Source organism: Hyperoodon ampullatus (genome assembly GCF_949752795.1).
Source record: "Hyperoodon ampullatus genome assembly, chromosome: 4".
In the NCBI taxonomy this organism is placed as follows: domain Eukaryota; kingdom Metazoa; phylum Chordata; class Mammalia; order Artiodactyla; family Ziphiidae; genus Hyperoodon; species Hyperoodon ampullatus.
The window spans coordinates 19,184,130-19,207,877 of NC_136917.1; the positions used below are offsets into that span (position 1 = coordinate 19,184,130).

Here is a 23,748-nt window from a genome sequence, read left to right on the forward strand (position 1 = left end):
AGCTTTGCAGCTGACTTTATCTGTGTTTGTCATCCCAGCCTGATGGGGCTGATTTTTACTTTCTTACTCTCACTGACCAGCCGTTTTACATATACTAGATTCCTCACATCTCTGGGCCTAACATGCTTGATTTTGATCCAGTGGGCCGTGAAATGTGTTAATTTGAGATTCTGATAAAGTTCAAATGACAGGTGACCGCACCTGACATCTTAACAGACCAATGATCTAGTGAAGCACTGAAAAATAACTTAATGAAAAATACCTGGAAAAGAAAGCCACTGTAAGAACCAATATTAGAGGGCTTCCATGGTGATGCAGTGGTTGAGAGTCCACCTGCCGTTGCAGGGGATACAGGTTCATGCCCCGGTCCGGGAAGATGCCACATGCCGCGGAGCGGCTGGGCCCGTGAGCCATGGCCGCTGAGCCTGCGCGTCCGGAGCCTGTGCGCAACGGGAGAGGCCGCGGCAGTGAGAGGCCCGCGTACCGCAAAAAAAAAAAAAAAAAAGAACCAATATTAGAAATATAGAAAGAGGAAAGAGGTATGAGAAAGCAATTGTTTGAAGTCTTAATAGTGATAAGATTCTTTGACCTGCTAATATCACATAGAGAGATCTAGTTTAAGGAAGTTACCAGTTATGAGGAAAAAAATTAATAGGCAAGGATACAGCATTATTTTTCATGGGGAAAAACTGAAAATAACATAAAGGTTGAAGGTGTTGCTAAATACCTGAAATGAATATTTAGTGCCATAGGGAGTGCTCGTGAAATAAGTACAGCAGGAAACAATCAGGATATTAAAATATAGAGTATGATATCAACTTTATTTTTTTAGTTAGAGGATAATATGTATAGAAAATGTCTGCAAGGAAATATATCAAAACATCAACAATGGTTATCTCAGCAGGGCTAAATTATAGCAGATTTTGTTTCTTTATTCTTTATTTTCCACAATAAGCTTATATTATTCAAAATACTACAATAAGCATGTATTACAGCAATACAAAGCAGCTCTAAAAACAAACATATATTACTCAGCGAAAGAAACTAGTTACTTTAGAAAAAAGTAATGGTTCTTAGCCAGAAAATAAGTATTTTATGAGGAAAATAATATGCTCTATGTTATTACTATTTATGGGGTTGTCAAAATGTGTTTTTCCCACTATGACTCTGTTAAATTGAGGAGGATAATTTTTCATTTTTGATTGGTGGTTTATACGCTGAATAAGGCTGAATGAATCTGAATCTTTTTATAATTGTAGAATTTTTAGCATGTAAGCCTTTTTGCATAATTAGTCACTTCTACTTGTAGGAAAAACCAATTTAGTAAACCAGAATGCCGCAGTAGTTTGACGTTGGTTCTTTCACCCAGGAAAAGTGTTTCAGACTTCAGACCCTATTATTGTTGATGTTATTTTTAACTTTTTATATTTTTATTTTTTTCTGAAGAATAGATTTCCAGAGTAAGGGATGATGAAATACTATGTCCTTATAAAAAGAACTATGTGGGAAATTATTGAAATTTGGTTAAGATAAATTAAGATTTACAGACAAATTTAGCTTTGGATTTAAATAGCCTTTCTGCCATTTATAGCAAAATTATTTTCATAAATAGGAATGTACATAATTCTTTATTTGAAGATTAGTGTGACTACAAAGTTTCTAAATGTGTAGTGACTTTGTAAGTCTTAACTAGGCCTGTGCTTTTGACCCTCTACAGTCCAGGACAATGTCTGGAGAACTTCCACCAAACATTAACATCAAGGAACCTCGATGGGATCAAAGCACTTTCATTGGACGAGCCAATCATTTCTTCACTGTAACTGATCCCAGGAATATTCTGTTAACCAACGAACAACTAGAGGATGCAAGGAAAGTAGTGCATGATTACAGGTAACATTAACAAGTATGCTTTGGGGCTTAATATATTAATAGATCATCATGTTAGCCTATTGTCTTTAAACCTTCCCTTAGTGATTTTTCAACATTTTTTTTTTTGCAATCGAATCCTTTTTAAAAAAAAAATGTAAGAAATAGGAAGACGTGTTTCATTCCCCACTGTTGACCCTTAACACAGATATCCAGGGTTCGTAGTAACCTGAAAATAAGCCAGCCATCCCTCCAACTCACAGGTGCCAATCCATGAGGTCCCCTTTCTAGAGCCCTGCCTTCTGCTTGCCAATACAACCACACCTGCATCCACAACTTTCTGTCACCAGATGGAGACTGAATCTTACAAAAAGCAAGTCGTCAAGAATTAGGGTAGGTTGTTTGCTTCTTCTCAGATTAAGCCCCAGTGTATAAACCCCACATATAGTAGCTCAGATGGGAAGGATGCTGGTGGCACAGTCTGTAGGTTTGGGATGGACTCCGTCAGTTCAAAGAGCCAGGCATGAGGTGAGAGAAGAGACATGCTCTAAGGCAATGGTCACAACTTTCTTTTTTTTATTATTTATTTAATCTTTTAATACAATTTTTAAAGGTTACACTCCGTTTACAGTTACTACAAAATATCGGCTATATTCCCCGTGTTGTACAATACATCCTTGAGCCTATCTTATATCCAATAGTTTGTACCTCCCACTCCCCCACCCCTATGTTGCCCCGCCACACTATAACTGCTAGTTTGTTCTCTATATCTGTGAGCCTGCGTCTTTTTTGTTACATTTACTAGTTTGTTGTATATGTATGTATATGTTCCACATATAAATGATATCATACAGTATTTGGCTTTCTTTGTCTGACTTATTTCACTTAGCATAATGCCCTCCAAGTCCATCCATGTTGCTGCAAATGGCAGAATTTCATTCCTTTTTATGGCTGAGTAGTATTCCAGTGTGTGTGTGTGTGTGTGTGTGTGTGTATGCCACATCTTCTTTAGCCATTCATCTGTTGATGGACATGCAGCTTTCTTGATAAAAGACCATATAAGAAATATTTCAGCCTTCGTGGACCACAGAGGATTTCTGTCTTATTCTGCATGTTCTGCCTATTCTTCTTAGTGTCTTGGGGGTTTGTTTGCTTGTTTGTTTGTTTTCTAGGGCTCTTTTTTTTTTTTTTTTCAGTACACGGGCCTTTCACTGCTGTGGCCTCTCCCGTTGTGGAGCACAGGCTCCGGACATGCAGGCCCAGCGGCCATGGCTCACGGGTCCAGCCGCTCCACGGCATGTGGGATCTTCCTGGACTGGGGCACGAACCCGTGTCCCCTGCCTCAGCAGGTGGACTCTCAACCACTGCGCCACCAGGGAAGCCCTCTAGGGCTTTTTGTTTGTTTAGTTGTTTTACAATCCTTTAAAAGATGTAAAAATCACTCTTAGCTAGCCAGCCATACAGACCACAGACAGTAGTTTGCTGACTCCTGCTCTCAGGGAAAGTCAGCCAGAAGCTGAGATTTGGATTAGTGGGAGCTATGAGCCTAAACGTGCCAAGAATAATCCATGCAAGGTACGTATTTAACTGTCACATGTCAGTGAGGCCACCAAGGGCGGTCTATAAACTTTGTTACCAAACACTGAGTCTGGCCAGGTCTTAGCACGTGCAGCCGTGCAGAAAGAGGGCTCCTGAGAAGCAGAAGATCATGGAGCCCTACGAGCAAGTCCTGAGGAACGAGGCAAAGGAAGGCAGCAGAAGCGCATTTCAGAATGCCGGCAAGTCAATGTTCCATGATTCTGGAACAAAAGCCATAAAAAGAGGAGAGGTGGAGATGTAAAGACAGCTAGAGGAGTTGAAAAGAAGCCATAAAAGAGATTACAAAGCCCCTAAACTTGTAAGAGCAAAATTAAAATCTTCACTGGAGGCAGTGGTGGAGAAGTAATGACATCAGTGGTACCGAGAAAAAGTGGAAACAGAGATGCTGGGGATAAACGTGAGTCACTCTCCAAGGATGAAGATCTGAGGTCGGCACACTTTTTCTGCAAAGGGCCAGATGATAAATATTTTCAGCAGTGCAGGCCCTACAGTCTCATTCTGTGTTGTTTTGCTTGTTCACCACCCTTTAAAAATGGAAGAACCATTCTTAGCACACCAGCCATTCAGAAATAGGCGTGGGCTGTAGTTTGTCAACTCCTGATATAGACGAAAAGGTGAGAGTGTGAAAAGGATTATATTTCAGGGGGCTAGAGGATGGAGATATAATTTATTGATATATACATTATAATATTGATAATTTATTGATATAATTTATTGATGCTTCTCAAGGAGAAACTAGAAAAATGTGAAAGATGTCATAGTAAGTAGATAAAAGAATTTTCCTGTAATGAGGACAAACATCCACAAATTAGGCTCACCCTGTTTCAGGCAAAGAGACCCACATATGGAGATTTTTTTTTTCTTTTTTCTACAAAGCAACTTTTTAAAATTTCATAAACATTCAAACAGGGAAAAAAAGTTATTCAAAAAGAACAAATGACAGAGAAGTCTCAGTCTTCTTATCTATGCACTGAGTGCCAGAGGACAGTAAAGGAACATGTGCCGAGTTTCCAGGAGAAAGCATGTAACCCAGGAATTTTATACCAGAGTGTCTCTGTTTACAGAGGCAACAGAAAAATACATAACAACATCAGAAATAAACTCCTCATAAATCCTTCTTGAGAGGTCAGGAGATGAAGCGAAATTGAGTTCAAAAATAAGAAATCCATAGTATATTGTGATTCCTCAAACAGTTCATAGAATTACCATATGATCCAGCCATTCTACTTCTGAGTATATACCCAAAAGAATTGGAAGCAGGGTCTTGAACAGATATTTGCACACCCATGTTCACAGTGGCATTACTCATAATAGCCAAAGGTGGAAGCAACCCAAGTGTCCATGGATGGAATGGCAAAATAAAACATGGTATATTCACACAATAGAATACTATTCAGCCTTAAAAAAAAAGGAAATCCTAACACGTGCTACAACATGGATTAACCTTGAAGACATTATGCTAAGTGAAATAAGCCAGTCACAAGAGGACAAATTATTTTACAATACTACTTATATAATGTGCCTGGAGTAGCCAAATTCATAGAGACGGAAAATAGAATGGTGATTGCCAGGGCCTAGGGGGCCGGGGAATCAGGAGTTATTGTTTAATGAATACAGTCTCAGTTGGGGACGATGAAAACATTCTGGAGATAGATGGATGGTGGCAGTATTTGGACAATAACATGAATATGCTTAATACCACAAAACTGTACAGTTAAAAATGGTTGAGATGGTAAACTTTGTTATATATTGTATTACAGTAAAAAAAAAAAAGGAAGGTGTAATATAAATAGACTAGTGACGAATGTCAAAACTGTTAAAATAGAAATAGTTGTTGCATTTCTAGTTATAAAGCAATGTATAGGCAAAAAGAAATTTTAAGTGTTTTGTAAAAAATAGTAATAGCTATCTGAATCTAAAGCCCTAGATTGTAGTATCAAAAATTTTTTTTTTAATTAAAAGAAAAGGAAGAGGAATTAAAAGTATACCAAATATTTATCTTAAATAGGAGGTGGACTCAAAAGTATGTATGGTTTGGGTCTTTACCATGTTAGAGAAACGTATTGTAGAATGGTTTTGAGAATCTTTTTTTTTTTTTTTTGCTCTACGTGGGCCTCTCACTGTTGTGGCCTACTCCCGCTGCGGAGCACAGGCTCCGGACGCGCAGGCTCAGCGGCCATGGCTCACGGGCCTAGCCGCTCTGCGGCATGTGGGATCTTCCCGGACTGGGGCACGAACCCGTGTCCCCTGCATCGGCAGGCGGACTCTCAACCACTGCGCCACCAGGGAAGCCCAGTTTTGAGAATCTTAATGGTAACCACTAGTCAAGTTAAATCTTAGTATATATCTTCTAAAACCCCAAAGGCATAAAAACAAAGACAGTGTAATAAGTGTAACTAAAGGTAAAACGAAAAAACTGTCATAGAAGCTTTTAAAATAATGTAAAACAAGATGGAGGAGGCCAGACAACTTAGTAATAACAGTATGTGTAAAAGGGATTAAAACCCTCTATTAAAATCAGAGACTTTACAATTGTGTAAAAACACTTAAAAAGCTCAACAGTGACATGGCATCTCAATCAGAATGCATGAGGGTTGCTAGCTACATGACTAATCTCTGTATGAGGTCATTGTGCATGGAAAAATTCCTTCAAGAATCATTGAGCACCTCACCTTCTTTTCTCTTCACCTTTTAGGGAATATAAAACCCTTAAAGTCTGTGTCATAAATTACTCCACTGGGGATTAGGGGTAATGCTGCTTTTATCATGTCTGCTCTTATATTCATTATATATCTATATCTATATATATCTTTATATATTCATCAGTAAAACCAATTGGTGAATTAATGGATGAGAAATACCCCAGAGTTCTCCTCCTACCCACTAAGAAACAAATTAGCTGTGAACTCTCAGAGGAGAATAGCTCAAAGGGTTAGTTGGAGTCAAGGAAGTATCATGTACAGTGTGCCTTCAAGGAATATGAATACCAATAATCTATAGTCCTCATGGGATACCAACATGCTATTTTAGTATAAATCCAAAGGGAAGTAATAAAAATGGCTGACATTACAAAGCAGGACGAAGGTAACTTCAAATAAAAAGGAAGCTGTATGAAAATCGGACAAAATTCAGTTCAGAGCGAATAGATCAGAAAAATTTGATATTTATAAAATGACCATGTTCGGTATTCATGAACTAGTTAATGTTACATCAAAATATACAAAGAAAAGACTGTTAGAAATACAGACAGAACTTGATTAATCACGTCATAATTGTTCAGTACTTTCCTTTAACTGTACAAAAAGAAAAACCAAAAGTAAAATTACAAAGTAAAAATAATGAGAAAATTTAATATGAAAACGTAAGGGATTGTGCCAGAATTGTACTCTGAGTGGAAGTTTATAGTTTTACATGTCTCTCTGATCAAACCTTAAAGGCTTACAACAAATGAACTGAGACTTCAGCTTAAGAGATTAAAGAACAGCACAAAATAATAAAAAGAAAATAACAATAGCACATGCTGTGTAATGATACTGCCTGAATCACTTCATGTGCATTCATTTAAGCCTCAACAACCCTTGAAGGTAGGTGCTCTCGTTATGCCCATTTTTCAGATGAAAGAACTAAGGCAGAAAAGTCAAAGCCCTGCCACTGTTAAGTGGCAGAGCCAGCATAGAAACTCAGACAGTCTGACTCCAGAGTTCATGCTGTTGACCACTATATAGACTGTTTTTCAAAGAAAACAGAGAGAAGGTCATTTTTTTAAGGTCAGAAATTAACAGAACTGAAAAATACATGAAAAACTCGTTCTCTGATAAGCCCAGAGAAAGATAAGCCTCTGTCACGTCTAGTCAATATAAAATAAATAAATAAAACTCAAAATATGTAACAGGAGGATAAGAAAGTTGCCTGTGAGAAATAGAAATATAAAAATGAAGGGGATTCCCTGGTGGCGCCGTGGTTAAGAATCCTCCTGCCAGTGCAGGGGACATGGGTTCGATCCCTGGTCCGGGAAGATCCCACATGCAGCAGAGCAGCTAAGCCTGTGTGCCACAGCTACTGAGCCTGTGCTCTAGAGCCCGCGAGCCACAACTACTGAAACCCGTGCGCCTAGAGCCCGTGCTCTGCAACAAGAGAAGCCACCGCAATGAGAAGCCCGTGTACCGCAATGAAGAGTAGCCCCTGCTCAACACAACTAGAGAAGGCCCATGCGCAGCAACAAAGACCCAACACAGCCAAAAATAAATAAGTTAAATAAATAATTTTTTTAAAAAATGAAGCCTACTATGTAGCTCTTTGCTAAAACTTTTAGAAATATTAGTGAAATGTCTAGCCTTCTATGAATATATAAATTACCAAAATTGACTCAATCCAAAATAAGGCAAGGAAAGAGAAAAAAAAAGGAACAAGGAAGAGATGAGACAAACAGAAAACAAAGAACAAGATGGCAAAATAAATAAATAAAAATAAAACTTTCCCACAAAAATCTCCAAGGCTAATTAGCATCACAGGTGAAAGAAATTATTTCTTCACAGAAAGAAACTATATCCATTCCATCACAAACTCTCTCAGAAAATAGAAGAGGGGGAAAGACTTCTTCATCCATTTTATGAGACCACTGATAGCAAAACCAAAGGGATTACAAGACAAAAATTACAGATCAATATCCCTCATAAACATAGACACAAAAAATCCTCAACAGGGCTTCCCTGGTGGCGCAGTGGTTGAGAGTCCGCCTGCCGATGCAGGAGACACGGGTTTGTGCCCCGGTCCGGGAAGATCCCACATGCCGCGGAGCGGCTAGGCCCGTGAGCCATGGCTGGTGAGCCTGCGCGTCCGGACCCTGTGCTCCGCAACAGGAGAGGCCACAACAGTGAGAGGCCCGTGTACCGCAAAAAAAATCCTCAACAAAATTTACAACTTAAATCTAGCCATCTTTAAAAGGAATAATACCCAAAATAAGCAGAACCCAAATATGGTTCATCACAAGATTGCAAGTTCATTTTAACATTTGGAAATCACTGTATCAGTAGACTATGACAGAAAAACATACAATCTTCTCAATAGGTGCAGAAAAAGCAGACAAAATCCAACATCCCTTCATGATAAAACTCTCAGCAAACTAGAAATAGAAGGAATAAAGTACAACTAAGAAAAGCCTATAACACCAAACTTAATGATGAAAGAATGAAAACTTTCCCCCTGAGATCAGGAACAAGGCAGGGAGTTCAGCTTTCACTACTTTTATTCAGCATTGGACTAGCATAGCTAGTCCAATAAGAAAAAAAGAGCAACAAAAGTAAAAGATGTCGCGTTTCCCTGGTGGCGCAGTGGTTGAGAGTCCGCCTGCCGATGCAGGGGACACGGGTTCGTTCCCCGGTCTGGGAAGATCCCACATGCCGCGGAGCGGCTGGGTCCGTGCGCCATGGCCTCTGAGCCTGCGCATCCGGAGCCTGTGCTCCGCAACGGGAGAGGCCACAGCAGTGAGAAGCCCGCGTACCGCAAAAAAAAAAATAAATAAATAAAAATAAAAATAAAAAAAAATAAAAGATGTACAGGTAGGAAAGGAACTAAAACTCTCTTCATTCACAGAAAACATGATCATCTATATAGAATCTACCAAAAATGCAAACAGAGTGTGTTTAGCACAGTCACAAGATATAAGATCAATATACAAAAATCAATTGGGTTTCTGTATAGTAATAATTAACAACTGGAAATTGAAATTTTAAAAATCATATTTTCAGTAGCAACAAAAATATTAACTGCCTGATTTCAAGACTTACTGTAAAGCTCAAGTAATCAAAACAGTATAGATATATAGATCAGTGGAACAGTATAGAGAATCCTGAAATAGACTCAAACATATATAGTCAATTGATTTTTAAATAAAGATGTCTGGATAATTCAATAGAGAAAGAATATTCTGTTCAATGAGTGGTTCTGGAAAAAATGGATTTCCACATTAAAAAAGAGTATTAATCTTTAAACAAAATCATAAACATAACTTGAAATGGATGATAGACCTAAATATACAAGCTAACACCGTAAAACTTCTAGAAGAAAACAAGATAAAATCTGTATGACTGGGTTTCCCTGGTGGCGCAGTGGTTGAGAGTCCGCCTGCCGATGCAGGGGACGTGGGTTCATGCCCCGGTCTGGGAAGATCCCACATGCCGCAGAGCGGCTGGGCCCGTGAGCCATGGCCGCTGAGCCTGTGCATATGGAGCCTGTGCTCTGCAACGGGAGAGGCCACAACAGTGAGAGGCCCGCGTACAGCAAAAAAAAAAAAAAAAAGAAAAAAAAATCTGTATGACTTTGGGATAGGCAAAGATTTCTTAGATAAGACATAAGCATGAACAATAAGGGAAAAGATATGTCTCTCCACTTCGTAAGCCACTGTTTAGAAAACAAAAATGCAATTCACAGACTGGAAGAAAATATTTGCAAAACGTATAGCTCATAAAGGACTTATGTCCAGAATAGATAAAGAATTCTTTTCATTCCAACCCAATTTGTTTAAATGGTGAAAAGATTTGAATAGGCTGATGACACTAAACCAAAGAAAATATAGAAATATCAAGTAAGCATATGGAAAGATGCTGAGCATCATTAGTTGCTAGGGAAATGCAAATTAAAACTACAATGAAATATCACCTCACACCTGTCAGAATCAAAAAGACAACAAATAACAACTGTTGGTGAGGATGTGGAGAAAAGGGAACCCTTCTGCCCTTTTAGTGGGAATGTAAATTGGTGCAACCACCTATGGAAAATAGTATGGAGGATTCTTTAAAAATTAAAAATAGAACTACCGTATGATCCAGCAATTCTATTCCTGGGTATTTATTCAAAGAAAACAAAAACACTAATTAGAGAAAGATATATGTGCCCCTGTGTTTATTACAGCATTATTTACAATAGCCAAGATATAGAAGCAACGTAAGTGCCAATCAATAGATGAATGGATAAGAAGATGTGGTATATATAGATATGTAAAACATCTCTTACTCAGCCATAAAAAAGAATGAAATCTTGTCATTTCCAACAACACAGATGGACTTGCGTGTATTATACTAAGTGAAAATAAGTCAGACAGCGAAAGACAAATACTGTATGATTTTACTTATATGTAGAATCTAAAAAATAAAACAAATGGACATAAAACAAAAACAAACTCATAGATACGGAGAACAAACAGGTGGTTGCCATAGGAAAGGGGGTTGGGGGGAGGAGAGAAATTGGTGAGGGAGATTAAGAGATTCAAACTCCCAATTACAAAATAAATGAGTCACAGGTATACATGAGGCACAGTACAGTGTGGGGATGTGTCAATAACTATAATTTTAATATCTTTGTAAGATGACAGATGGTAACTAGACTTATCGTGGTGATCATTTTGAAATGTACAGAAGTACTGAATCACTATGTTGTGTACCAGGAACTAACGTAGTGTTGTAGGTCAATTGTACTTCAAAAACAAACAGACAGACAGACAAACTCATAGAAAAAGAGATCAGATTTGTGGTTACCAGAGGCGGGGGTTGGGAGAGGGGGAATTGGCTGAAGGCAGTCAGAAGGTATAAACTTCCAGTTATAAAATAAATAAGTACTTGGGATGTGATGTACAACATGGTAAATAGAATTAACACTGCTGTACGTTATATATGAAAGTTGTTACGAGAGTAAAGTCTGAGTTCTCATCAGCATGACAAATATTTTTTTCTATGTCTTTAATTTTGTATCTGTATGAGATGATGAATGTTCAACTAAACTATTGTGCTGATCATTTCATGATGTATGTAAGTCAAGTCATTATGCTGGATGTGTTCAACTTAGACAGTGCTGTATGTCAACTATATCTCAACAAAACTGAAAGAAAAGAGTATACATTGTAAAGTCTAAAAATGAAAAACAAAACAAAAACCACAATGAGATACCATTTTATACCTACTAGAATGGCTAAAAAGAGAATTGATAAATACCTGTGGTTCATTCACTGAATGGAGTACCACCACTCAGCAATTAACCGGTCACTGATACAGCAAAGATGCATCTGAAAGCACTATGCAAAGTTGAAGAAGCCAGACACATAATACTACTCACTCATATGATTCCATTCATGTGAAATTCTCAAAGAGGCAATACTGTAGTGGTAGAAAGCAGATCTGTGGTTGCCAGGAAGTGGGGGAATGACTCCTAAGGGGCCTGAGGGAACTTTTGGGTAGATGAAAATATTCTATACCATGATTCTGAAGGTGGTTACACCACCGTGTACATTTTTCAAAGCTCATCAAATTGTATACTTAAATGAATGACTTTTATAATATTTAAATGATACCTTAATAAAGAGATTTAATTTCTCTTAATGTTATGGGAACATAGAAAACAAAAAGAGATGCTTTCCCCTTTGGTAACCATAGGTTTGTTTTCTGACAGTATTTTTCAATTTCATTCCTAAGAACAATTATGTGTATATATATATATATATTTTTTTAATATATATAAATAAATAAAATACCTGGGAATTAACTTACCCAGAAGTAGGAGGCAAGTACAGACCACTGGGTGACATTAAAAGATGCCTTTGAGTAACTGGAGAAATATGTGGTAGGCCTGGATAGAAAGTCTTATTGCTGTAGAGATAGCAGTTCTCTTCAGCTTAATATAGTTTTGGTCAAAATACAATTGCTATCCCCTATAAAATTAACAAAATAATTCTAAGAGTTATCTGGAAGAACAAATTACTGGGTGTAACTAAGGCACTTTTGAGGAAGCAGACGAAGAGTAGTGGAGTGAAGGATCATCGCTCTACCAGATATTAAAATGGACCCTCAGTTAAAATGATGGGCTTGGCAGCAGGAGGTGTAGATGATGGGCACACTGTAGAAAGTCCAGAAATCAAGCCTAACATTCAGAAAAGTTCATGATGGTAAATATAGCATTGAAATCTTGGTATTGGAAGGGCAGACCAGCCAACTGGAATCTAAAATTAAGCAATTTCACTTATTCATATCTTAAGATAAATTTCCAATAGATTAAAACTGTGACCAAAAAAAAAAAAAAAAACTATTAGGAAAATGCAAAGAAGTATATAGGTGAACATACCTATAATCCTGAAGTGGGTCACGCCTTTCTAGGCAGAAACTTCATTTGCTCCTACCTGACTGCATAATAATAAAAATTTTCAGGGTGGCAGATAACATAACTAAACAAAATTATCCACATTGTATAAAGAATACAACAGGTTACCTAGATAATAATGATGGAGCTTCCCTGGTGGCGCAGTGGTTGAGAGTCCGCCTGCCGATGCAGGGGACCCGGGTTCGTGCCCCGGTCCGGGAAGATCCCACATGCCGCGGAGCGGCTGGGCCCGTGAGCCATGGCCGCTGAGCCTGCGCGTCCGGAGCCTGTGCTCCGCAACAGAAGAGGCTACAGTGGTGAGAGGCCCGCATACCACAAAATAATAATAATAATAATAATAATAATAATAATAATAATGCTACTGCTGCTGAGGATTAAAAAAAACATACTCAAGTAGAGAAAAAGGAAAAAAGATATATTTACAGTTTTAATATTTTACATAGCTTTTGTCTCAGCAAATGTACTCATTTCTTTCTAAATAATCTTGGATGTGGGAAAAGTTTTATTTATAAGGATATTTACTTCCTTATCCCGTACCAATGGAAAAGGTTAAAAGCAATTAAAGTGTCCAACAGTAGGGGATTGGTATAATTTCTAAGGCTGCCATAACACATTACCACAAACTGAGTGGCTTAATACAACAGAAATTTATTCTCTCACAGTTGCAGACTCTAGAAGTCTGAAATCAAGGTGTTGGCAGGGCCCTGCTCCCTCTGACGGCTGTAGGGCAGAATCCCTCCTTTCCTCTTCCAGCTTCTGGTGGCCCTAGGCTTGTAACTACGTCACTCAAATCTCTGCCTCTGTCATCACATGTCCTTCTTTGTGTGGCTGCACTTGGTCGTATAAAGGCATCAATCATTTGATTTGCTCCCTCCCGCCCCCGCCGATCCAGCATGACCTCATCTTAACTATGTAATTACATCTGCAAAGACCCTATTTATAAATAAGGTCACATTTTGAGGTTCCAGGTGGACAAGAATTTTAGGGGGGACACTATTCAACCCAGTACAGATGATATAGAAGAATATCTAAAAATATAGAGAAATGTTTACAAAATATTATTGAATAAAAAAGGTGATTTGATACAATGCCTTTAAATTAAAAAATCATGTATAATAGATCCAATAAAAGCCTGAAAGGGCATTTACCAAAGCAGTGCCAGTGGTGCTAAGTTGGGAAAGGCTTGAATGATTTTAATTGTGTTAATGAATTCCTGTATTTTCTAAATTTCTTGCAATGAATATGTGTTTCTTTGATACAGAGGAAAAATAGTGAGCCTTTCTTATCTAGGTTTTCAAACTATAGGTTTAAAAATGAATTCACATTCTGATTGCTACAGCTTTTGTCTAATGAGTTAAAAATATCTTAGCATTTACAGAGTTCAAAGTACATTTTTAAATGTCATTTAAACAAAGAATATTTCAAAGTTGAATACTTCCCCATTATACAAGATGCTTTTGTTTTTCCAAATTATGGGCAATTTGAGGTTTATGGGTTTGACATGCTCATTTTAAGTGTTTATTGTCTTTTGTATTATTAGAATTTCCCTGACTCTGTAATAGTTAGATTTGTCACTCCAGACACAGATGTTCTAGGTAAACATAAACTTCAGAATATTCTAGCTACATGTCTTTAGAGCACTGGTGAGATATTTGGAATGAATAATTGCCATGTTATTTGTTGCTGTTTTCCTAGGCAAGGAATTGTTCCTCCGGGTCTCACAGAAAATGAGTTATGGAGAGCAAAGTACATCTATGATTCAGCTTTTCATCCCGACACTGGTGAAAAGATGATTTTGATAGGAAGGATGTCAGCTCAGGTTCCAATGAACATGACCATCACAGGTTGTATGATGACATTCTATAGGTGAGTTCTGGCAATGTAACGACAGTTTGTTTGCTTTATATTCCAGAAGCTTAAAGTACATTTTTTATGTGAGTGGTTTTATCGAAATAAATGTCATTTCATGTGGAGTTTCATTTTGTATAAATGTTGCAATTCTAGGGGGTTGTTTTACCTTTTCCCTCTGTTGAATAGAACTCTCCTTCTTGCCCAAAAGGAGGTTGAATTTCTCCCTAAATCTTAGACCCAAAAGAAAATGAGAAAGAAAATAAAAAGATCCTCTAAGCAGATTCCGTTTAATCCATTCATATGATATAGGTATAAGTATAGGTGTAGGTGTAGACAGATAGGCTTATACATTATACATGTAGTGAGGAGGGACCAGAAATAGCCTACAAATGGCTTTTTTCCCTAAGAGAAGGGACCTAACATTAATCACATTAATTGAGTGCCTACTCTTTGCTGGGCTTCCTTACAAATTTAAGATAAAATTTAAATAAGTTAGCTCCATCCTCACCCTAACCCTCTGAGTTTGTTGCTCTCCATATCTAACGAATGAGGAAACTGAGAATCAGACAAGATAAAAATCTGCCCAGCCACACCGGTCCTTGGCCTTTGACCCAGAACACACAGTCCTGGACCCAGCGTTCTCCCTTCTCCAGTCCATCTCCTCTCTGGTTACTGTTGCTCACGTTGTCCATTCTGCATGCGGCTAGTTCACAGGCGCTGGTGGGTATGTGATGGATCGTTCTGTTTCAGGACCACACCGGCAGTGCTGTTCTGGCAGTGGATCAACCAGTCCTTCAATGCCGTGGTCAATTACACCAACAGAAGTGGAGATGCTCCCCTCACTGTAAAGTAAGACTGGAAGATTTAACTGTCCTCTGCACTTCTCTGGGGTTCATTTGATTCGCTGGTGTTGCTCTCCTGGTTAAAAAAGTATATTCGTACAAATTGTTTATATGGTTTGGAATCCTAGGGAGCATATTTTTCAGTAGTGTTTCTTTTCCTCCCTTTCTATGTAGGTAACGGTTTTTTGCAGCCTGCCTTTTCAGACATTATCCATGCTGTTAGTGGCTCTGGTAGGAGGACATGGCTCCCACACCTTAGGGCGCATCCCCCCTCCGCCCCCGCAGAACACACAGCAGGCAGCTCAGGGCTGGCTTGTGTGAAATGACACACTGTACCCCCATCCACCCTGTGGGTATAGACAGATACCAACATCAAAAGTAGCAGAATCAACAGTGTGATCTCTGCAGAAATCCAGGGGAATTTTATATCTGATTTGTCTTTAAGATAGGACGCCTCCGGAACCCAAAAGAAAGTGAATGGATTTAAAATTTTGCCTCCTGTGAAAAGATGTTCAGATAGGCTAAAGTGATTAGTTAACCAAAACTTTGAGCCTAACTTAATAACACTTCAAAGCATTTTCTTTTTTGTTTTAACTCTCGAATTGCTTTTGACCATCTGTAGTCTTCTATTATCATCCTAGGGAACAAAGAATATTGAAATCTGCAACCCAGCAGTGCTGATCACACCTTCATTTCATCCAATCCTTGAATTAAAATTTATTTTAAAATAAAAGAGAACTGATTGGGCTTAATTGTATTTTGAGGATGAGACTTATAGTATTTTTATACCATAAGATGTCATTTTTAGAATGGCAGCACTGCATTTTTACTTTCAGTATGTATAGTGATATTTTGAGAAGTCTTTTTTTATTTAAGCAAATATGCTACAAATATTTAACCTAATATGCATTTTCCCACATTTGTAGCTCCCTGCACAGTCCCTGCTTCCTTCTCCCCCCACCCCACCACGCATACATATTCTCTATGTCTACTCATTTGGCGTGGTAGTTAGGTTCTATGTGAAGAATGCCATTTTTGTATGGGTCTGCTTGCTTTTTCTCTGAATATCTCTACTTGTAGAGTGATGATGAATGTTGTTTTGTGGGATCTCCTTTTTTTAATTTATTTTATTGAAGTATAGTTGATTTACAATGTTGTGTTAATTTCTGCTGTACAGCAAAGTGATTCAGTTACACATATATACGTTCTTTTTCATGTTCTTTTCCATTATGGCTTATCACAGGATGCTGAGTATAGTTCCCTGTGCTATACAGTAGGACCTTGTTGTTTATCCATTCTATATATAATAGTTTGCATCTGCCAACTCCAAACTCCCAATCCATCCCTCCCCAACCCCGCTCCCCCTTGGCAACCACAAGTCTGTTCTCTATGTCTGTGAGCCTGTTTCTGTTTCTTTGATAAGTTCATTTGTGTCATGTTTTATGGAATCTATTCTTAATCTTCATTTCTTCCAAAAATGTTGGGCTTGAGTTTTCTGACATACACTTGTTGTTTATGTACTATTTTCCTTCTTTTCAGTGAATTGGGAACAGCTTATGTTTCTGCAACAACAGGTGCTGTAGCAACAGCTCTAGGACTCAATGCATTAACCAAGGTACTCAGATTTTTATTTCCATAGCAGTAAAGCTTCTTAATTTGTTCTCACCTGCCTGGCTCTAAGTCTCTCTGTTAATTTCTCAAAATAGTTCAAGTCCTATGACTCTCTTATTATAGTCATTATCTTCGACTGCTTTCTTAAAGTATATCTTTCAATACGTTTGGGAAGGCGTGTCACTAATAACATCTGCCAAGACGCTGGTCTGTACCTGGAACTGTGTATTCAATGCGAAATGCTCACCCACCCATACATCCCACCAGAGTCTGGGTGCCGGGCTGGGTACCTCCAGGCACTCCCCTGAAGAGGTAGAGGAGTCAGCATCTGAACCCAAGACTGTGGGACTCCAAAGCCCCTGCTCCATCAGCCACATAAAGCCATCAAAATATCTTGGAAGTCTGCCTTGTCCCAGTATGCCCAGGCTGGAAATAGAAAAGTACCTCTAGGGAACCAAGTTTTGAACGTACTCTTGGCCCAAGTTTCTATACAAATAGGACTCTGCATTTGTAGAGGTTTTCAAGAAGAAATAAGTACTTGCATTCAGTACTACAGGAAAAATAAGATCTTGCTTTTGGAATTATCTTTTCTGCAGCATGTCTCTCCGCTCATAGGACGGTTTGTTCCCTTCGCTGCGGTAGCTGCTGCTAACTGCATTAATATTCCATTAATGAGGCAAAGGTAAGGTTAATATGCCCTCTTAGAGAGGACTTGTGCTTGACAGTAGGGTCTTATAATAATCTGCTTTGTTGAAACTTAAATAAATTTGTTTTATTTTAATATTTACAGATGAAGTTTTATGAGATCTGGGATCTGCTTCCAAATAACCTGGTTTTGGGGGCGAGGGTGGGTCCATTGATGAAACAAGGTCAGCTCTGAGTTGCTGATTATTAAAGCAGGCTGATGGCCTTATGGGGTTTAGAATAGTCTTTCTACCTCTGTATAATAAAAAGTTTAAAAATAGATCTCAAACTTACGTCTATGCCTAGAAAACTTCTTCTATACAATAGGTTCTTCCCCCCTTCCCCCAAATTTTCTCTTGGGGTTTCAAATAATATTAATCTATATCTCTGGAAGTATTTTTTAGTGCTGGCAAAAATTAAAGGAGAAGAGAAAATGAGAAAAAAGCATTTTGGAATGGATAACGAAAAACAGGGTAACAGTAGGAGCTATAATTGTAGCAGTAGTGACCATAGTTAAATATCCAATAGTTCCGTGTACTTGTGACTCCTGTGTCCGTATAGTTAGTTTATTTTTTATTTTTTATTTTATTTTACTTTTTTTTTTGCGGTACGCGGGCCTCTCACTGTTGTGGCCTCTCCCATTGCGGAGCACAGGCTCCGGACGCGCAGGCTCAGCGGCCATGGCTCACGGGCCTAGCCGCTCCGCGGCATGTGGGATCTTCCCGGACCGGGGCATGAACCCGTGTCCCCTGCATCGGCAGGCGGACTCTCAACCACTGCGCCACCAGGGAAGCCCTATGTTTTAATAATTATATCTATCTCTCATTTGGAAAGTTGCTCAAATTTGCACATGAGCTTAGAAATCAGCCTTATCTCTAAGTTAGCATATTCACCTGTTGAGTCCTATTGTTATTCAAAATGCTACACCTTTTTTTTTTTTTGCAAAGTTTACTAGCATTATTTTACTTGTGTGTCTATCACACGAGGATTAAGCATGTTTGTGGTTTTAAAAATAGACTTATTAGTGCCAAAAACGACACTGGAGTGGATTTTTGGATTAAGTAGGGACTTGGGCTTTCACAGCTTCAGTACTGTTTCCAGCCATTCCACGAAGGCACCTTTGAACTTCTTTGCCCGTGTCTTGCTCTCTAGAGAACTCAAACTTGGCATTCCTGTCACAGATGAAAACGGGAACCGCCTGGGTGAGTCGGCAAACGCTGCCAAACAAGCCATCACGCAAGTAGTCGTCTCCAGGATCCTTATGGCAGCCCCCGGCATGGGTGAGTAGAACTTTGCCATCCATTCATTTATTCGGTACGTTTCAATCAAACAAGCGTTGGTGCACCAGTGAGCAATAACCGCAAAGGATCCCTTCCCTTAGTGGAAATTACTTTCTGGCGGGGGAAGCAGAAAACTAACAAAAATAAGTAAAATATGAATATGTGAGATGGTTATAGAGCTAAGGGGGGTGGGGAAGAGGGTTAGGGATCTTGGGGTGGAAGTGCTATCGAACGTAAGTCCATGTGCCCGACATATAGTGAGGCCAAACGATGCCAAAATGTTGGAGTTTGGAGCAGAGAAAGGTTTATGGCAGGGCCATGCAAGGACAACGGGTGGCTCATGCCCCCAGAAACCCCCGAAGGGTTTCAGCAAAGCATGTTGAAAGGCCAGGGGAGGGAGCGGGGGCACAGGGTGTGTGCTCAACTCATGCACAATTCTCTGATTGGTTGATGGCGAGGTAACAGGACAGTTAACATTATCAATCCTTAGGCACCAGAAGGTCTGGGGGCTACGTGCTCATGATCATCAAGTAGTTCATTTCTTCCATTTGGTGGTGGTTTTTAGCATCTGAAAAACTCGGGAAATATCCATGAGGTACTGTTAGCTGGGTACTTCAGAGAGGAGATGCAGCAGAGGATATGGGGAAGGGGTCTGTCCCAGGAAGACCCCGTGGGGTCCTGCTTGGTTACAGAAGTAGACTGGACAGATTGGAGGGAGGGAGCCAAGTGGTTCCAGGGTCGAATATTCTGGGCAGACGGAACAGCAGGAGAGCAGGGAGCTGTGCCCGCTGTGATGGAAGCATCACAGGAGGCAGGTGCGGCGGGAAGAGAGAGAAGGGGGTGGGAACAGTAGAAAGGAGTAGACAAGGCCCCAGTGGGCAGAACGCAGATGGCCCTGCAAGGGTTTGGAGCCCTGGCTTTTAGTCTGAGGGGTAGGAGGCCGTGGAGGGTTTCGAGCACAGGAGTGGTAATAATTATCCGGCTTAGGTTTTAACTGAGTGACTCAGGGTCCTGCGTTGAGAGTAGGCTGAAGAGGGACCAAGAATGGTGGTTGGAGACTGTTCAGGAAGCTGTTGACTACTGCAGGCAAGAGATTATGGTAGTTGGACCAGGGCAGTGACAGTGAAGGTGATGACAATTTGAAGGAAAAGAATTTGATCTTTGTAAATCTTGAAAAGAAACTTCCAAAAGTTCTTGAATAGGAATAACTTCTACTGAAGATTTATTTGTATCAATTGGAAACCCTTAGAGCATGAACCAAGTTGGGTTAGTTCTAGCAGATATTAATATGTGACTCAGTTTTGTCCATAGGGCTTGGACTCAACATGACCAAAAGCAGAAAATCTCCATTGTGATTTAGTTCCTCTGAGAATCTCTGGTCCACTCCTAAGGCTTCTTCAGCTACCCTCAGACCAGGGCTCTCGAGAAGGTTCTCAGACTTACTCAGAAACCAGAGGGCCCGGGAGTACATAACTCTTTGCAGAAAAATATAAATATATATTTTACAGAGAGAAATGAGTATGTTTACTTTCCTTGTCTAAATCAAATGCAAACAGCTCTTGGCTATTAACTAAACTCTCAAAAGAAGCATACTTAATCAAGTGCTGTCAGGTTTTCTCACTAATATTTTTTGTTGTCTTTAAATTCCTTTTGTCACTGGGAAAGCTCATCAGCAGACAAGTAGGAGGGGCAAAGGAAAGTTGAAGAAAAGGGCATGAAAGAAAACTTTGAGGCGCATTCCAGCTAATTGCACTCCAGCTATTTGGTTATCTGATTTAACCACCATTAAGTGATTTAAAAAAGAAGCACCTCAGTGCCCTCGTGAGACAGTTGTGTGCACCGTAGGGGTGAATGAAGGGTGGAAACCAGTCATGAACTGTAGGCCAAGAGTCCCCTGAGTCCAGGACCAGCACGTTATCACTAACCTATGAGGAGGCTGGGGAGGCCACCCCAGAACACCTGCTGAGCCCAGATTTCCAGTTTGCCGAAATCAAGGTGGCCATTCTGGCTTCTACCCTGTGTGGGCTTTTGGTTTTGTTCTTTCCCATTTTGAAATATGACGCTCCTCTTTGGAGTTCAGCCAGCCCAACAAATTTGTTTCCAGTGGCTTGGTTACTTTAAACATTATTTAGTGCCCGGAGAAGGAACACAATCTTTCTATCCAGTGAAATCTCTAAAGGTAATTGATATATTGAAATTGATGTGACAGTTTAGTCTGATAAAAATCATGAATAAATGAACTAACGCTATCCAATGTTTTACGTGCATCATTGCATCTAATCATCCTGGCTAGTTTGATACAATTGTCCCTATTATATAGATGAAGAAAACAGAAAACTGAGGCTCAGAGAAGTGTTTTCCAGGATCACCCAGCTAGCAAGTGGTTTGCGTGACTCAAAGCAGGAATCTTTATACTGGACTCTACGTGGGATGGACACCCTGGGAAGGCTGCATTTGTTTCATTGGTATAGGAGGGAAAAGTTCCTGATGTTTGTACTGTTGCATATTTAATGTTAGATATAAAGTTCTCTTCAAGATCATAAAATTTTCTGGCTGGCAAAGAGCACTGTGTTAGTTTTCAAAAATCTGGAGAATGGAAACAATGGATTTTTAAAAAAACACTAAAGTATTTTAAAGAATTATTGCAATTACTTTTACTCTGCCAGTGTGAAAATAGCCTAAAAGTAACATAAGCCTTTTGTGAAATTGTTGGGGGAAACAAAAAAATAGTGAGCTGAAAATAGACATGAAGATTTAAGTGGATCTGTCTTTACTTCCAGCCATCCCTCCATTTATCATGAACACTTTGGAAAAGAAAGCCTTTCTCAAGGTAAGCCCCAGTTCTACGTATCCTTATCTCAATCCTTTCAATTTGTTTTCAGACTTCAAACTGAAATATTTCCCACATGAATAGTGAGGCCAGTGGCAATTGGGCACTTCAGGGAATATTTTATTTCTAATATCAGGTGTTTGAAAAAGCTCTCATAAATCTTCATTTATTGAATGCTGCCCACTCCTCTTGAGAGGTTATAACCCAGGTACACATTCATTGTAGTCATCAGTCGGATCCCTAGCTAGGTAATAATGAGGAGATGGTGTGAATTTGGAATGATTTGTTTGTAAGTCCCGATACATACTATCAGAAAGGAAAAAATAATCTGGAGTAGTAGCTTCACAGAACACTGAATTTAGTGCCCTGATGTATTTTTCTTTGATGATCATATCTAATAATCTATTAATCTATCAGCCGCCTCCCCTCAGGGTCTGAAAATATTATAGGATGAAACTGTCACTGAGAAATCTCTGTGCATTGTCTTCATTCTTTTTGTAACTTCCATGATTTAATGCAATCATATTTATGCTTCATCTTAGTTTTCCAGTTCTTATTACAAGTAGGAAAGAGTGGGATAGGGTGACTCATTTGGCTCCTGCTGTGTTTAGAAACTGACACCATTACACCTGCGGGGAGGAATGGGTCCAGTTCCTTGCTGGAGGAGCAGGTGTGTTGTAAACACTGCAGCCCTCTTGGGGTGAATTGTTTTGGGTCTTAGCGACAGAACTCTCACACTGAGAGGACAGTATCAGACTTTGAAAAAAGGACATGGTTCACAGACCAAACACTTCCTGAATGATTTCTGTGATTAGGAGAATTCTAAGTGTCCAACAGGTAAATGTTCATTGACCTATATTCACCCTGTGGGCTCCAGGAGGAAAATTAAGGCCAATACTAAATACTTTCAATACAATCACATTCTTAGAAAAATAAGCCAAGAAAGTATGCTTTGAAAAAATAGTAGTGTATCTATGCTTTTGTAAGCTTGGATGAAATTCTCCCTCAACTTTGATCTTTTCACTGGGCAGTCATAATTATTTTTAGTTAATTAAACTCTTTCCAATAAAATTTGGACTTTATGAGTATGTGTGTGTATGTACACACACATATACACACATACACATAAGTTTGTGCAGAGGCAGAGAATTACATAGAATTATGCATGTGTTTCTTTACTTGTATATTTTGCTTTGACACCAAGGTGTCAATTTTCTGTCCTCCTATCAGTGGAAGATCAGAGGCAAATTCCTTATTCATGGTGGGGAAAAGTGCTACACAGGGCCTCCAAATCAGCAATGATTGCTATGTTGTTCCCAAGTTAGGTCTCTTATTTTTCACATTGTATAAATGACTTGTTATAGACTGCTTCTCCACTAGACACACGCTAACTGTAACTTATTCATCTCTGTACTTTCCACACCTGGCAAAATATGTGGAATGTAGAAGTCGCTCAATAAATATTTATTTTACTGAAAAAAAAAAAAAATAGTAGTGTTGCGTGCCTCATTTGACTGGCATGTCGATGCACCAACCCCATGTGAGGGAAAGGGGACCCTCTCTTCAGCAGCCCCCTCACAGTCTTCCTTGGGAGATTTGGGTACGTGAGCAGATTATATTCCCTGAGCTTCTTCCTCTGGCAATCTTACATGTCAATGTGAATTGCAAGATAGGGTGTCACAGTGGCTCTGTAGTGATTGAACTATCCCATTGCTCCTGGGAACGTTCCCAGGGGGGGATCCACAGACCCCCGGGCCACTCCAGGAGGCTGCATCCTCAAATGCACTCTGAATCCCTGTCCATCTCCTGTGAGGGTTTCTACAGCCTTAAGTGTAAGATTAAACAAAAATATAAAACAGTTACACTGATTTAATCAGTAAAGCTATTAGTGATGACCAAAATGTTAATGTGACCTCATTTGACATAATTTGCCTACTTCGATAAGCCCTTATTTTGAGGATTCATGAAAAGGCTTTGCTGAAGTCTGTTTCTGCTGCAAAATTTAGAAAAGATGAATTCTTTAAAGCTGCTCAGGGATTAG

General features: G+C 39.3%; 1 protein-coding gene across 1 annotated transcript in view; it reads left to right on the forward strand.

Annotated features, from left to right (window-relative positions):
• Window positions 1-1,726: 1,726 nt before the first annotated feature.
• SFXN1 (sideroflexin 1) overlaps window positions 1,727-23,748 on the forward strand; it is a gene marked incomplete at both ends in the record, with an annotated part of 31,022 nt that continues 9,000 nt past the window's right edge. Inside the window, 7 exons of the mRNA XM_079702529.1 lie at window positions 1,727-1,890; window positions 14,305-14,475; window positions 15,211-15,309; window positions 16,842-16,917; window positions 17,510-17,595; window positions 18,750-18,877; window positions 21,658-21,707. Coding sequence (XP_079558655.1) covers window positions 1,727-1,890; window positions 14,305-14,475; window positions 15,211-15,309; window positions 16,842-16,917; window positions 17,510-17,595; window positions 18,750-18,877; window positions 21,658-21,707 — 774 coding nt within the window. The remainder of the gene's footprint in view (window positions 1,891-14,304; window positions 14,476-15,210; window positions 15,310-16,841; window positions 16,918-17,509; window positions 17,596-18,749; window positions 18,878-21,657; window positions 21,708-23,748) is intronic.